Source organism: Rhinopithecus roxellana, chromosome 10, assembly GCF_007565055.1.
Source record: "Rhinopithecus roxellana isolate Shanxi Qingling chromosome 10, ASM756505v1, whole genome shotgun sequence".
Taxonomy (NCBI): Eukaryota; Metazoa; Chordata; class Mammalia; order Primates; family Cercopithecidae; genus Rhinopithecus; species Rhinopithecus roxellana.
The window spans coordinates 102539898-102556178 of NC_044558.1; the positions used below are offsets into that span (position 1 = coordinate 102539898).

General features: G+C 48.0%; 1 protein-coding gene across 3 annotated transcripts in view; it reads left to right on the forward strand.

Moving 5' to 3' along the window:
* Nucleotides 1–16281, forward strand: part of POLE (DNA polymerase epsilon, catalytic subunit) — a 66857-nt gene that overhangs the window by 26647 nt on the left and 23929 nt on the right. For all 3 annotated transcript variants that reach the window (XR_004059748.1, XM_030939808.1, XM_030939809.1), the window contains exons 24-32: nt 911–1068; nt 1432–1627; nt 3079–3293; nt 4359–4461; nt 4896–4976; nt 5067–5189; nt 13810–14022; nt 14183–14392; nt 14627–14770. Coding sequence is in view for 2 of the 3 variants with exons in the window: in XM_030939808.1 (XP_030795668.1) it covers nt 911–1068; nt 1432–1627; nt 3079–3293; nt 4359–4461; nt 4896–4976; nt 5067–5189; nt 13810–14022; nt 14183–14392; nt 14627–14770 (1443 nt within the window). In the remaining variant the exon portion in view is untranslated. The remainder of the gene's footprint in view (nt 1–910; nt 1069–1431; nt 1628–3078; nt 3294–4358; nt 4462–4895; nt 4977–5066; nt 5190–13809; nt 14023–14182; nt 14393–14626; nt 14771–16281) is intronic.

Genomic DNA, 16281 nt, shown 5'->3' on the forward strand with positions numbered 1-16281 from the left:
TTCTCCTGCAGTGATAAACCTGTTTCTAATTTCTCAATATATGTGTTTGCTCAATCCTAGAGTACATGTAAAGTAGTTTTAGAATTGCTAACAGACTTGTGCCCCATGAGAAGTAATTTCACTGCCACTGTACAGCGTTTGTAGGTAGTTACTTTTGTTTCCAGCCTTACCCTGTCCAGTCAGCAGAGTTCACAGGGCAACTCCTTCCTCCCCACGCCGTCAGCATGTTGTGCTGTACGTCCACAGTGCTGCTGGGCTCCTCCCCACGCCATCAGCATATTGTGCTGTACGTCCACAGTGCTGCTGGGCTCCTCCCCACGCCATCAGCATGTTGTGCTGTACGTCCACAGTGCTGCTGGGCTCCTTCCCACGCCGTCAGCATGTTGTGCTGTACGTCCACAGTGCTGCTGGGCTCATTTGGTGCAGTCTGCACCCCTCTTGGGATCCCAGCACCATGACTGGATGGTTTGTAATTTGCACACAGTGACGTTCACTCTGTAGCATACAGCGCTGTGGGTTTGGACAGGTGCATAGTGTGTGTGTCCAGCACCACAAAGCAACACAGAACAGCTGCAACCGCTTTGTCAGCAAATCCTCACCCTACCCCGAAACCCTGGCAACCCCCCGTGTGTTTTTTGTACTATAATTTTGCTTTGTTGAAAATGTCATGTAAATGGAAGCATATGGCCTGTAGCCTTTTCGATCTGGCTTCTTGGACCTAACAGATACACCTGAGTTTCACCACTTGGTTGTGTGCGTCAGAACTTCCTTCTTTCATGCTGCCAAGTCTTGTCGGTTATGTGGAAAAGCCTCAGTTTGCCAATCCATCCGCTCCTGGAGGGGCATCAGGTGGTTTCCAGGTTTGGGCCGTCAGAAGTGAAGCTGCTCCCTCTTCACTCTCGTTTCTCAGGAAGGCTTCACCAATGACCAGTACCAGGAGCTGGCCGAGCCGTCCTCACTCACCTATGTCACCCGCTCAGAGAACAGCATCTTTTTTGAGGTTGATGGGCCCTACCTTGCCATGATTCTTCCAGCCTCCAAGGAGGAAGGCAAGAAACTGAAGAAGAGGTGGGACTCTCATGGCTTTTGTGCTTTAGAAAGTACATGGATTGAGATAGATTAAATTTAACCCAGAAAGGAGGTTGGATCAGGAGCCAGGATAGAAACAGACCTGGGTTCTTGCGGTCTTACTGATTCCATTTGCACCAGCTCTGTCTGCCCGCTGCTGTATTCTGGCTCTGTGGCTACAGGCCCTTCAGTCATTTTCCTTTTAGAGAAGCAGTGGCCTGAGGGAGAGAGATGTTTGCTGCCTGGTGGATGACAAGTGGAGGGTTGGAAAGGGAAGAGGCAGGCAGAGAGGATGAGGCACACAGCTGGTGGCTCCCCAGTGCTCCTTGCTACTGCTGTGCTTGCCTTTTTTTTTTTTTTCAGGTATGCTGTGTTCAATGAAGACGGTTCTCTGGCTGAGCTCAAGGGCTTTGAGGTCAAACGCCGCGGGGAACTGCAGCTGATTAAGATCTTCCAGTCCTCGGTGTTTGAGGCCTTCCTCAAGGGCAGCACGCTGGAAGAGGTGTATGGCTCTGTAGCCAAGGTGGCTGACTACTGGCTGGACGTGCTGTACAGCAAGGTAAGGGCTGTACCCTCCATCCTCACCTGCTCTGAAGGACAAAGGACCCTGCAAGAAGGGGACCCCGTGCTTCTTGGGCTCCTGGAGACCAAGGTGACTAAAGAACTCGGGGCTAATCCTGATGAAATCCCAAGACCTTCTGAGCACAATTATCCCTTGGAGTTCCCCCCAGCTTCTGCATCCAGGGACACAACTCTGTGAAGGAAACGTTTTTCCCAATAGCGTGATAAGCCCGGCATGGTGATGCGTGCTTGTGGTCCCAGCTACTTGGGAGGATCACTTGAGACCAGGAAGTAGAGGCTCCAGTGAGCTGTGATTGCAGCACTGCACTCCAGCCTGAGATATTTGCTTATTTCTATGTTACTTTGTATTTTTTATGTTTTTTAGGCTACATAACATTTTATCAGTTTACATACCTTAATTTACATAACTAGTCCACGATTATTTACTACCAGTTAGGTTTCACATTTCCGTTGTTATACATGGTGTTGCCTTGAACATCTCGGTGCATGTTTCCCAGGCACAGGCGTCTTGGGTGGAAGGAATACTAGAACACTACAGGGTTTTCCTGACTTGCTTTGCTGTGTGGGCTTCTGTTTCTTGTCATATTGTCTTGTATAGAGCGACACACATGTGCAAGGGAACACTGGGGGTTTCACACAGAATATTCATGAGCCCAGCACCCCTTACAGGATGTGGGGGGGGCCTGTGGTCAGGAACATGTGTGCAAAGCAGCAGCTCCAGCTGGATGTGGACGCCACACTGGAACTGCTCAGGCCTGCACTGCTCAGGCCACTCTCCAGCAGGCTGGAGTTTCTCTTTCCTCTCTTCTGGCTCTTCCTGCCCCTTCTTTCTCTTCCTTTCAAGGAGAAAAATTTCCTGTCTTAGGCGGAGCAACATCCTTTTCTGCAGCCTTGGTGCTCTTCAGTAAATTCTTCTTGATATTCTGTGCACAGTTTAATAAAACAAGCCAAGCCAGGCGTGGTGGCTCACGCCTGTAATCCCAGCACTTGGGGAGACCTAGGCGGGCAGATCACTTGAGGTCAGGAGCTGGAGACCAGTGTGGCCAACATGGCAAAACCCTTTCTCTACTAAAAATACAAAAATTAGCTGGATGTGGTGGTGTGTGCCTGTAATCTTAGCTACTTGGGAGGCTGAGGCACGAGAATCGCTCGAACCCTGGAGGGGAGGTTTTAGTGAGCTGAGATTGCACCACAGCACTCCAGCCCGGGTGACAGAACGAGACTGTGTCTCAAAAAAATAAAAACTAAAGTTTTATGTGTGTGTGTGTTTTAAAGTATTGCCACACAGGCATATGAGAGAGCTCTTTGAATTTGCAGCCTTCTGCGTCTCAGGCTAGAGAAGGGCATGGCCTAGAGGAGCACAGTCCAGGGTGAGTCCAGACTCTGCCCCTTGATTTCTGCAGTGTTTTACGCGTTGTCTTTCTCTAGGCAGCCAACATGCCTGACTCTGAGCTGTTCGAGCTCATCTCTGAGAACCGTTCCATGTCTCGGAAGCTGGAAGATTACGGGGAGCAGAAGTCTACATCCATCAGCACAGCAAAGCGCCTGGCTGAGTTCCTGGGAGACCAGATGGTCAAGGATGCAGGGCTGAGTTGCCGCTACATCATCTCCCGCAAGCCTGAGGGCTCCCCTGTCACGGAGAGGTGAGGGGTTCCTTACAGATTTGGGCTGTGTTTAATACCAAGTTTGGGGATGGCATACGTGTCCATCAACCAGAAATGGGTAATTGTTATTTAGTAGGGAATGAGATACACTATACCAGAGTTCAAAGGGTTGAATTGCAGCTACAGGTTACAGCACTGACAGTTTGAAACCATGTTGGAGAAAAAAGCAAAAATCAGGTTGAAGGAAGACCCTTATGCCTCTATGTATGTAAAACTTAAAAACATGGAAACTGCTCTTTTTTTTTTTTTTTTGGTGGTTATATACAAATAGGACCAGTACAAATGCCTGCATGGGGTTGATGATAAACACCAGAATAAAGGTTGTCTTTACTTCTGTGTGAGGAGGGGATAGGTTGGGGTCACCCAGGGCTTCACTCTCATCATCTCACACAGGAAGTCGAAGTGGCCAAGTGTTGGAGCTTGATGGAGCCGAGTGGATGCATAGTGTGCGTGTCTTCTTTAAGTCTCCTTATGTTTGCAGTATTCACCACAGATGTTTCCTCCAGTGAAAGAGAAGCACTGACGGCTGCCAGTTGCTTTGCTGATGACGTGAAGACAGGCTCATTCTTTCTAGAAAGCAGCCTGAGTCTTCTGTGTGTTTCCAGCGAGGAACATGTAGACACAGTTATGCACGTGCACCTGTTTGCCTGTGCGCATGCACGTGGTTACTCAGTGAGAAACACAGACATGTTTACACACACATGCACCTGTTTGCCTGTGCGCATGCACGTGGTTACTCAGTGAGAAACACAGACATGTTGACGCACACATGCATTTATGTGTATGCATGCACATGGTTACACCATGAGAAACGTAGACATGGTTATATACACACGTGCATGTGTTTACACATACACATGCACGTGTTACTCACCGAGGAACCTGTAGGCATGTTTGTGCATACATAGGCACGCAGATGTATACACTGATATTTGTGAACAGCTGTTACAAGTCCTTATTTCCATGTCCATTTGATAAGAATTATGATCAGATTTTGGGTGATTTTCATTGTTACTGAGCTATGTGCCTGTCTTCCTCACCCAGGGCCATCCCACTTGCCATTTTCCAAGCAGAACCTATGGTGAGGAAGCACTTTCTCCGGAAATGGCTCAAGAGCTCTTCCCTTCAAGACTTTGATATTCGAGCAGTGAGTGCCAGTTGCATTTTCTACTCTTCAAAGTTTAAAGGAAAGCTAGACAGAGCAGAATATGTCTGAGTTGGATTATGTTTTTTGTCTGGCGTCTTCACTCCTGACTTCCTCCTTTCTGATAAGTAATAGGTGAGCAACTAATAACCCTTTAGGGCAAACTGAAAACATGAAGTGCCTAGGGCCCTTTAGCTATTCTATTGGATGGACTAAGACCCGGGGTGTTGGCTCAGCCACCTACTAGCTCTGTGATCTGGAGGAGTCAGTGAAGCTTCCTGCCTTAGTATCCTCTGCTGTGCAATGGGCACCTTTCATCATAGAGTTTCTGAGAGGATTAAATAAGACACAGTGTTTAGCCCTGTGCTCAGCACGAAGTGAGCCTCACACATGGCTGCTGCCACCTACTATTCTCTGCCTGTTTCCTGCACACACAGATTCTGGATTGGGACTACTACATTGAGCGGCTGGGAAGCGCCATCCAGAAGATCATCACCATCCCCGCAGCCCTGCAGCAGGTAAGGGCAGGGTCAGTGGCATGGGCTGTGGGGCCGAAAACCGGGCAGTTAGACAAGGATCTCTCCCTGATGGGTGTTGGCCTCGCACAGGTAAAGAACCCAGTGCCACGCGTCAAACACCCCGACTGGCTGCACAAAAAACTGCTGGAGAAGAATGATGTCTACAAGCAGAAGAAGATCAGTGAGCTCTTCACCCTGCAGGGCAGGAGACAGGTGATGGTGGGGCCGCCGAGGCCGGGCTGGGCGGGATCCTCGGGACATACAGAACACCAGGCTCCTTGCACTGCTGTGTGTGCTGTAGTGAAGCTTCTGTTCAAGTGTTGAAAGTGGACTTTCTCTGAAAACGTGCCCGTTGGCACTTTACTCTCTAACTCTGCATGTCACTCTTTTGTTAATAGGACACCATTGGGAGCCTCAGGTGAGGGCAAAGAACTGTCTCCTTATATGAAAATATTAGGGTGTGCTAATTAGACTCACTGCCTTGGGCAGATCACTGTCTCTTGAAGCCCCAGTTTTCTGAACGTGAAATGAATATCTTTCCTGTGGAAACACTTGGAAACACAGGACACAGTGTAATAAAAGGTACAGTGAAAGTCAGAAGAGCAAAAGGAAAATTCTTTTTTTTTTTTTTTTTTTTTTTTTGAGGCGGAGTCTCGCTCTGTTGCCCGGACTGGAGTGCAGTGGCCAGATCTCAGCTCACTGCAAGCTCCGCCTCCCGAGTTTACGCCATTCTCCTGCCTCAGCCTCCCGAGTAGCTGGGACTACAGGCGCCCGCCACTTCGCCCGGCTAGTTTTTTTTGTATTTTTAGTAGAGACGGGGTTTCACCGTGTTAGCCAGGATGGTCTCGATCTCCTGACCTCGTGATCTGCCCGTCTCGGCCTCCCAAAGTGCTGGGATTACAGGCTTGAGCCACCGCGCCCGGCCAAAGGAAAATTCTTAAGTGCTGAAAATTAAAATTAAACTATACATTAGAGCAGTATACAAACTCACATGATAAGAAAAGTGTTCTTTGGCAGGGCGCTGGGGCTCACACCGTAATCCCAGCAGTTTGGGAGGCCAAGGTGGGTGGATCACAAGGTCAGGAGATCAAGACCATCCTGGCTAACACGGTGAAACCCCGTCTCTACTAAAAATACAAAAAATTAGCCGGGCATGATGGCAGGCGCCTGTAGTCCCAGCTACTCGGGAGGGTGAGGCAGGAGAATGGCTTGAATCCGGGAGGCAGAGCTTGCAGTGAGCTGAGATCGCGCCACTGCACTCCAGCCTGGGCAACAGAGCGAGACTGTCTCAAAAGAAAGAAAAAGGTTCTGACATGGATTGGATTTTAAAATTTAACTGTCTCGTTTGTAAGAGTTATATATATATATTCTTTACCCCCCTCCCCGAGACGGAGTCTTGCTCTGTCTCCCAGGCAGGAGTGCAGTGGCGCAATCTTGGCTCACTGCAGCTTCCACCTCCCGGGTTTAAACAGTTCTCCTGCCTCGGCCTCCAGTGTAGCTGGGATTATAGGAGCACTACCATTATGCCTAGCTAATTTTAAGTTTTTTAACTTTTTTAAATTTTTAGTAGAGATGGAGTTTCAACATGTTGGGCAGGCTGGTCCCAAACTCCTGACTTTAGGTGAATGCACCTGCCTCGGCCTCCCAAAGTGCTGGAATTACAGGCATAAGTCACTGCACCCAGCCAAGAGTTAAATTGAAGATAGGACATATAAAAAGCAAAAGGACTAAAAAATATGTATACCAGGTAAATGTTAACCAAAAGAAAGCTGATACAGCTGTATTAATACCAGACAAAATACTCTCTAAGCCAAAAGTATTAGGAAACATAAGGACGGTTGTTAAATAATACTGAAAGCCACAATTCTCTGGAAATATATACTAATTGTAACAATGTAGCCTCACATTAAATAATGTAAACATTTACCTAATTAGAAGAAGAATTTACCTCCAATCAGTTTGGGAGATGTTGACATCCCTCCCTCAACTGATAGTTGGCGCAGACCAAAAATCAGCAAAAATATGTTTGGAATGACACAATCAACTAACTAGATTTAGTCACTAGCTGTAATACATTTAGTGAACAAATGTAGTCTTGCACTAAAATTAGAGAATACCTATCCTTTTCAAGAATACATAAATTAATGACCATATATATACCACAGAGTAAGCTGCAACCAGTTATAGATAACTTAAATACAGACCATGTTTGGAAATTGAAGAAAAAAAATCCACATAAATAACTTGTGGATCGAAAAAGTCATAGAACTTAGACAATACTTGGAACTAAATGTAAATACAAACACTATCAAAATTTGTAGTATGCAGTTAAACAGGACTTGTATACGCATTTATATATCTAAATGCATATATTAGTAAAGAAAAACAAATAGAAAATTAAGTTTCTGGTTGGGCGCGGTGGCTCAATCCTGTTATCCCAGCACTTTGGGAGACCGAGAAGGGTGGATCACGAGGTCAGGAGATGGAGACCATCCTGGCTAACACGGTGAAACCCTGTCTCTACTAAAAAAATACAAAAAACTAGCCGGGTGAGGTGGTGGGCGCCTGTAGTTCCAGCTACTCGGGAGGCTGAGGCAGGCGTAAACCCAGGAGGCGGAGCTTGCAGTGAGCTGAGATCTGGCCACTGCACCCCAGCCTGGGCCACAGGGCCAGACTCCGTCTCAAAAAAAAAAAGAAAATTAAGTTTCTAACTGAAGAAGATAGAGTACAACAGATCCATCAGAGAAAGTAGACAGAAGTTATAAAGAGTTATAAAGGTAACCAGGCATGGTGGTACACACCTGGAGTCCTAGCTATTCGGAAGGCTGGGAGGCAGGAGGATTGCTTGAGCCCAGGAATTTGAGGCTGTAGTGGGCAATGATGGCACCTATGAACAGGCACTTCACTCCAGCCTGAGCAACACGGGGAGACCCCAACTCAAGAAAGAAAAGAGGCTGGGCACGATGGCTCATGCCTGTAATCCCAGCACTCTGGGAAGCTGAGGTGGACGGATTGCAAGGTCAGGAGATCGAGACTATCCTGGTTAACACGGTGAAACCCCGTCTCTACTAAAATTACAAAAAATTAGCCAGGCGTGGTGGCGGGTGCCTGTAGTCCCAGCTACTGGGGAGGCTGAGGCAGAAGAATGGCGTGAACCCAGGAGGTGGAACTTGCAGTGAGCCGAGATTGTGCCACCGCTCTCCAGTCTGGGTGACAGAGCGAGACTCCGTCTCAAAAAAAAAAGAAAGAAAAGAAAGAGGTTACAAAATTGAGCCAGAATGAGTGAAGCAAGCAATACAATTAAAATGTTCTTTGAAAAGACTTAGGAAATAGTCACGTCTTTTTCTTTTCTTTTGAGACAGGGTCTCATTGTGTCACCCAGGCTGTAGTACAGTGGCACAGTCATGGCTCACTGCAGCCTTGACCTCCCGGGCTCAATTGATCCACCGGCCTCAGCCTCCTGCATAGCTGGGACTATGAGCGCACACCACCACACCCAGCTAATTTTTGTATATTTTGGAGAGACCAGGTTTTGTCGTGTTGTACTGGCTGGTTACATCTTTTTCAGGATGGAGTTTTTAATTTTTATTTTAATGAAAATAGACATCATTATAGTAAAGCCTTAAAAAATGGAATGATGCCCATTTTCTGCTAAACTGTTGGAAAACATAGATGGAATGGACAGTATCCTCAAGTTATGCACTGACCTAAGAAGTAATGAAAACCTGAATAGAACTTTAACCGTTACAGAAACTGACACTTAAAAAGAAACAGGCCAGGCGTGGTGGCTCATGCCTATAATCCCAGCTCTCAGGGAGGCAGAGGCGGGAGGATAGCTTGAGCCCAGGAGTTCGAGACCTACCTGCGCAATATAGTGAGACCCCATTCTCCACAAAAAGGAAAAAAAAAAAAGATGGAAAAAAAAAAAAGACAAAAAAAAAGTGTAAAAGAAACACCAAACCCAGATGATTTTTAAGAGAAAAAGGAAAAAAAAAAAACCCTTAGCTCATGTGGTAACCTTGGCAATCCTTGTTACTTTGGTAACATAATTGAAAACAGGAAAGGAAAGTTACGGGCCATGAACAATAGATGAAAAAAATACTAACATACATGAACAATAACGATGTGACCAACTAGGACTTATGCCGAAAACAGCAAGTACTGTTTAGTTTTAGAATCTGCCAAGTGAGTTTTTCTTGAGAGAAATCCACTAATTCATCATTAAAGGAGAAAACTCATAGGATCATCTCCAGTAGATGCAGAAACAACATGTGGTAAAACTTTAACATCTGTTCATGATAAAGCTTTGAACAATCAAAATCAGAGTAGATGAGATATTTCTTAACCTGATAAAGTGTTCTCGAAACCTAACAGCAGACCTCACACTTAACCACAAAACACTGGAAGCATTGAAGTAAGGAGTAAGAAAGGGATGCCTTTTAACCACTGCTTCTGTTCAAAACAGTTTGGAGATTCTAGCCAGCATAATTAAACCAGAAAAAGAATTGAATTTTAAGGATTGAAAAGGGAGACATCAGCTTATTTACAGACGACGTAACTTAACAGAAAATGTAAGGAAACCTAGATTTTGTGTTAACTAATATGTATTTCAGCAACAATTAGATACCAAGGTAAGATAAAAATCCATAGCTTTTGACCGAGCGTGGTGGCTCACGCCTGTAATCCCAGCACTTTGGGAGGCCGAGGTGGGCGGATCTCACTGTTGCCCAGACTGATATCAAACTCTTGGGCTCAGGTGATCCTTCTGCCTGGGCCTCCCAAAGCACTGGGATTACAGGTGTGAGCCACCATGCCTGGCCTATACACAACTTTATTGAACATATAAAAATTTACCTAAGTAACAAAACGAAGTGCCATCTTTACAGATGCAAGGACTCGGTATTAAAATATGGCAGTTTGCCCCATATTAATACATAAAATTCAGTGTAATTCCAATAAAAAAATCTGCAAAAAGCTTTTTGGATAGAACTTGACAGATGAATCTTAAAATTCATATAAAGAGTAAGGATAAGACTAACCAAAGAATTTTGAAGAATGAGGAGGGCATGTTAATCTTACTATGTAACGAGACACTCTGTCATGGTGTCTTAACGATGAGAGGAGAGCAGTAGAGCCGATTGGGAGCCTAGAAACAGACTCCCCTGGAAGTTGGAAGTTGGTAGGTCACAGAGGAACCGTTACAGATCGTTAAGGAGAGAGTGGACCGCAGTGAGTGATGCTGGTAAAAATGGTTTTTCATATTTGAAGAAGTAAGTTGCTCTGTCACACTGAGTGTAAAACTAAGGCTAAGTGCAATGGCTCATGGCTGTAATTGCAGTGCTTTGGGAGTCCAAGGAAGAAGGATCAGTTGAGCCCAGAAGATCCAGACCAGCCTGGGCAACATAGGGAGGCCTCATCTCTACAAAAAAAAAATCTACACAACAAAATTAGGAATGGTTGTGCATGCCTGTAGTCCCAGCTACTTGGAAGGCTGAGGTGGGAGGATCACTTGAGCCTGGGAGGTTGAGGCTGCGGTGAGCCAAGATGACACCACTGCACTCCAGCCTGGGTGACAGAGCGAGACCCCTGTGTCTTAAAAAAAGAAGGCCGGGCGCGGTGGCTCAAGCCTGTAATCCCAGCACTTTGGGAGGCCGAGACGGGCGGATCACGAGGTCAGGAGATCGAGACCATCCTGGCTAACACGGTGAAACCCCGTCTCTACTAAAAATACAAAAACTAGCCGGGCGAGGTGGCGGGCGCCTGTAGTCCCAGCTACTCGGGAGGCTGAGACAGGAGAATGGCGTGAACCCGGGAGGCGGAGCTTGCAGTGAGCTGAGATCCGGCCACTGCATTCCAGTCCGGGCGACAGAGCGAGACTCCGCCTCAAAAAAAAAAAAAAAGAAAAAAAAGAAAACTAAAATCTTTGGTAAACAGCTCAGGAGACTATCTTTATGATGCTGGGGTGGGAAGGGCTTTTTTAAGGCACATGTGAAAAACATCACAAAGAGAAAGTGATAATTAATTAAAAGTTAAATCTTCTGTAGTCTGTGACAAGAAAGGCAGAATGTCGATAATTGTTGACACTGGTGATAAGAGCATGGGAGCTCGTTACTGTGCTTTTGTATATGTTTGAAAACTTTCCTGATAGGAAGTCAACACACACAAACTTATGTAGCACAGAAGTCACCATGAAACAAAGGCCTGAGTCACATTTTGAAGATGTTTAGAATGTACAAAAGTTAGAAATCGCTCATAAACGTGTGTTAGCCATCTATTGCTGCCTAACAAATGACCCCAAAACTTAGCAACTTAAATGCACCTGTGTATCCGAGGGCTCCACTGGAGAAGGACCCACTTCCGAGCTCCCTCCCATGGGGATGGCAGGACTTGGTTCCTCCTTGGCCTTTGTCTGGACATTATCCTTAGTCCCCTGCTCCATGCGGCTCTTCACAGGACAGCTCACAGCATGGCGCCGGCTTTTGAGAGAGCGCCAGCCAGGCAGAAGCCACAGTGTTTTCTAGGTGCTCTCAGGAGTGGCGTTCCATGACTTTTGTTGGAATCTGTTCATCGGGGCAGTCACCGGGTCCCACCCCCACTCAGGGAAGGAGTCACACAGGGTGTGAACACCAGGAAGTGGGAGTCATTGGGCCATTTTGGGAGTTGCCTGCACAGGGCCACAAAGATGTTTAGCCTTACTATTGATTAGGTAAATGCAGCATGATGTATTTAGATAGCAGGTCACACTGCAGGCAAGTAAGTGTGGTGGCATCAAGTATCAAGATTGTAGGAAGTAGAAAATCCCTGGTGCTAGAGGTGGAGGTGGTTGTTCTCCGGGACCAGGCAACACATACAGAGATGGTCACTGAGTCGCAGTTTGTAGTTTTGAAAAAGTAGGCACTTGTCATTCTTCATTTGCAAAGTCATGGGTAGGCAGGCTGATGTGTTTGTATGATAGAACATTTCATATCAGTTACAATGAACGAATCATATGTACATGTTTCACCCAGTGTCATCTCAAAAACACACGGCTGAGTAAAGAAACAAGTTGCAGGACCAGGCGTGTGGCTCATGCCTGTAATCCCAGCACTTTGGGAGGCCAAGGTGGGTGGATCACTTGAGGTTGGGAGTTCAAGACCAGCCTGGCCAGGACGGTGAAACCCCATCTTTACTAATAATACAACAAAAAGTAGCCGGGCTTGGTGGCAGGCACCTGTAGTCCCAGCTACTCGGGAGGCTGAGGCAGGAGAATGGCATGAACTCGGGAGGCGGAGCTAGGAGTGAGCTGAGGTTGCGCCACTGCACTCCAGCCTGGGTGACAGAGCGAGACTCTGTCTCAACAAAAAAAAAAAAGAAACAAGTTGCAGTCAGATGTGTCCCACATGTTACTATTTAAGTTAAGACTTAACAGCTGTGGCATGTGTCTGTGGACATGTGGTAAAAATTTAAAGGTGTGTGGGGGCAGACAGAAGAGGGCTATACCCATTATTTGCAACATTTTCTTTCTTATAAAAAGAGCATACTGGAGCAAACATGGCAACATGCAAAGATTTACTTATTGGTAGTCTTGAGTGACATTTTATTTTTCAGTTTGATCTTTTCACCTTTTTTTTTTTTTTTTTTTTGAGACGGAGTCTTGCTCTGTTGCCCAGGCTAGAGTGCAGTGATGCAATCTCGACTCACTGCAAGCTCCGCCTCCCGAGTTCCCGCCATTCTCCTGCCCCAGCCTCCCCAGCAGCTGGTACTACAGGTGCCCGCCACCACGCCCGGCTAATTTTTTGTATTTTTAATAGAGATGGGGTTTCACCATGTTGGCCAGGATGGTCTCAATCTCCTGACCTCGTGATCCGCCCACCTCAACCTCCCAAAGTGCTGGGATTACAGTCATGAGCCACCGCGCCCGGCCTCAGTGCTGGGATTACAGGAGTGAGCCACCGCGCCCGGCCTCAGTGCTGGGATCACAGGCGTGAGCCACCGCGCCCGGCCTCAGTGCTGGGATTACAGGCGTGAGCCACCGCGCCTGGCCTCAGTGCTGGGATTACAGGCGTGAGCCACCGCTCCTGGCCTCACTTTGTTTTTGTTTTTGTTTTGTTTCGTTTTGTTTTGTTTTGTTAAAGAGGGTCTCACCCTGTCGCCCAGGCTGGAATGCAGTGGCGCAACCTTGGCTTACTGCAACCCCCACCTCCTGGGCTCAAGTGATCCTTCCACCTCTGCTTCCCAAGTAGCTGGGACCACAGGTGCATACAACCACACCCAGCTAATTTTTCTGTTTTTTGTAGAGACGGGGTTTCACCATGTTGGCCAGGCTAGTCTCAAACTCCTGGCTCAAGTGATCCGCCCACCTCAGCCTCTCCAAGCGTTGGGATGACAGGCGTGAGCCACCACCCTCGGCCTTCACTATTAAAAGTTCAGTAAATTTGTGTAAACAAACATCCCATTTCAGGTGATACGCTTATGTTAGATTTCGAGAAGTAGAGTTTGTGGGGATGAGATCCTGAGATTCTTGTTTGCTTGTTTTTATGAGGCAAGGTTTCACTCTTGCCCAGGCTGGAGTACAGTGGTGTGATCATGGCTCGCCACAGCCTCCAACTCCTGGGTTCAATTGATCCTCCGGCCTCAGCCTACCAAGTAGCTGGGACTACAGGCACACTACCACGCCTGGCTAATTTGTAATATATTTTGTAGAGACAGGGTCTTGCTGTTACCCAGACTGGTCCCAAACTCCTGGCCCCAAGCAATTCTTCTGACTTGGCCTTCCAAAGTGCTGGGATTCCAGGCGTGAGCCACCCTGCCCAGCCGGAGGTCCTGAGATTAAGGCTTCACTGGGTTTTTGCAGGTCACAATGGCCGAGGCCTCAGAAGACAGTCCGAGGCCAAGTGCTCCCGACATGGAGGACTTCGGCCTCGTGAAGCCGCCTCACCCAGCAGCCCCTGTCGCTGTGAAAAGGAAGCGAGTTCTTTGGGAGAGCCAGGAGGAGTCCCAGGACCTCACGCCGACTGTGCCTTGGCAGGAGATCTTGGGACAGCCTCCCGCCCTAGGAACCACCCAGGTAAGGCACACGGTTGTGACACTATCTCTAAGGGGTCTGCTGCAAAGCCCAGGGAGCCCGAGATGCATCCTGACCCCTAGGGAGGCTGCTGGTGAGGAAGTCGTGGCGGGCATTCCCATCTCACCACTTGCACATGGGCTGTGCTCACCATCCATCCCAGGAGGAGTGGCTTGTCTGGCTCCGGTTCCACAAGAAGAAGTGGCAGCTGCAGGCCCGGCAGCGCCTTGCCCGCAGGAAGAGGCAGCGTCTGGAGTCAGCAGGGGGTGTGCTGAGGCCTGGGGCCATCCGGGATGGTCCTGCCGCGGGGCTGGGGAGCTTCTTGCGAAGAACTGCCCGCAGCATCCTGGACCTTCCGTGGCAGATTGTGCAGGTGTAGACCGTGATCCAAGGGGAGGGCAGTGGGCTCTGCTGATGGCCCAGGGATGGGGTGTCCGGCTGGGCCCTGAGGTCTGGGATGGGAGGGTTAGAGCGGGCCTGGAGTTTTCTGCCCATCGTAGGGAGGCCTAAGGCCCTGTGCTGGGAGCTGGAAGCTACCTGGGAGGTGGCCCTGTGTGTGGGTTCCAGTGTGTCCTGTGACGTGCTGTATGTCCGTGTGGCCTTTCAGATCAGCGAGACCAGCCAGGCCGGCCTATTCAGGCTGTGGGCGCTCGTTGGCAGTGACTTGCACTGCATCAGGCTGAGCATCCCCCGTGTGTTCTACGTGAACCAGCGAGTTGCTAAAGCGGAGGAGGGCGCTTCGTATCGCAAGGTAGGGAGGCAGCTGGTGCTGGCCTCTGCAGTCATCTGCCTGGGCAGCCTCTGAGGTGGCTTTCCCGTGATCTAGCGTGGCCTTGAGCCTCCATCTCCTCAGTACCTTATGGTGATGTTGTAGGAATTCCTCAAAACAATGTGTGTGAACACTGAGCGCAGAGCCTAGGGCAGAGTGCTGGGGATGGAGCTGCTGGTGTCCTTGTCACGATCAGCTTGTCTGCCTGTGAGGTCCATGTCGCAGGGACAAACCAAGTGGCATTTGTTAGAGGTTGTGAAGTCTGTCTCCATCGGATGTTTGGTTGTTAACAGCTTTATTGGGATGTAAAGTTACACGCCATCCAACTCACCCATTCAAAGTGCACAATTCATTGGCTTTTAGTGGCATGACTATTGCCAGTCAATGTTGACATTTTCTTTTTTCTTTTTTTTTTCTAATTTTACTTTGATTTCTGGGATCCATGTGCAGAATGTGCAGGTTTGTTACATAAGTAAGCATGTGCCATGGTTGTTTGCTGCACCCATCACCCCGTCACCTGGGCATTAGGCCCCACATGCATTAGCGGTTTGTCCTGATACTCCCCCTCCCCTCGCCCCCCATTCGGATATTTTCATCACTCCAAAAAGAAACCTTGCATCCCTTACCTGTCACCATCCTCCCCCAGCTGTCAGTAGCCACTTATCAACTTCCTATCTCTGGGTTTGCCTGTTTGGGCATTTGATATCAATGGAACCCTACAGTAGGTGGGTCTTTGTGCTGGGCTCCTCCCACCTGCAGAAAGTCTGAGGGTTTTCATGTGGCCATGAGTGCGCCAAGGCTCTTAGATGGCGTCTCAGCCCAAACCCCCTGTTGTTAATCTGTCAGCTCAGCGCATTTCTTGACTGGATGCTATGAATCACGTAAGAAGTGACATGTAGCTGGGGAGATGAGGTGTGCATATTTGTACCTACACAAGGAGGTTTTCTGGAGAAGGTGAAACTCGATTCCAGCCAGGTGATTCAGTAGAATGTGCATCTAGAAAGTAGACAGACTCAGAGCCAGGTGTGGTGGTTCACACCCGTAATCTCAGCACTTTGGGAGACCAAGGTGGGTGGATAAAAAAGGAAAGCGGACGCAGAGGCATCGAGACCACAGAGAACAGGTGGGAGTGTGGGCTTTCCACACCTTCCTTTAGATGTGTGGTGCTGTGGTGCTGTGGAGCTCTGGCTGTGTAGAAGTGCCCTTACTTTTGGGTTGCTTTTCTTTATGACTGTCAGCTCATCTCTGGAGGGAGGCTCTGGCACTGTGTAAATATCCTGTCCTCGACGTTTGACTGGATGGTGTCAGCATCCATGTCTCATGGGGTCCATGGGGCTCCAGGATAATATCTTCTGATTCTGTCCCTCGTGTATATTAGCTGTTTCCTTTATAACGAAGAGCTTTGTATAGATCAGGTGGAAGTGAACTCTAGGTTATTCCTTAAAAAGCAAGATACGAGAGGTATGATATGCTGAGGGTTTTTTTTTTTTAAG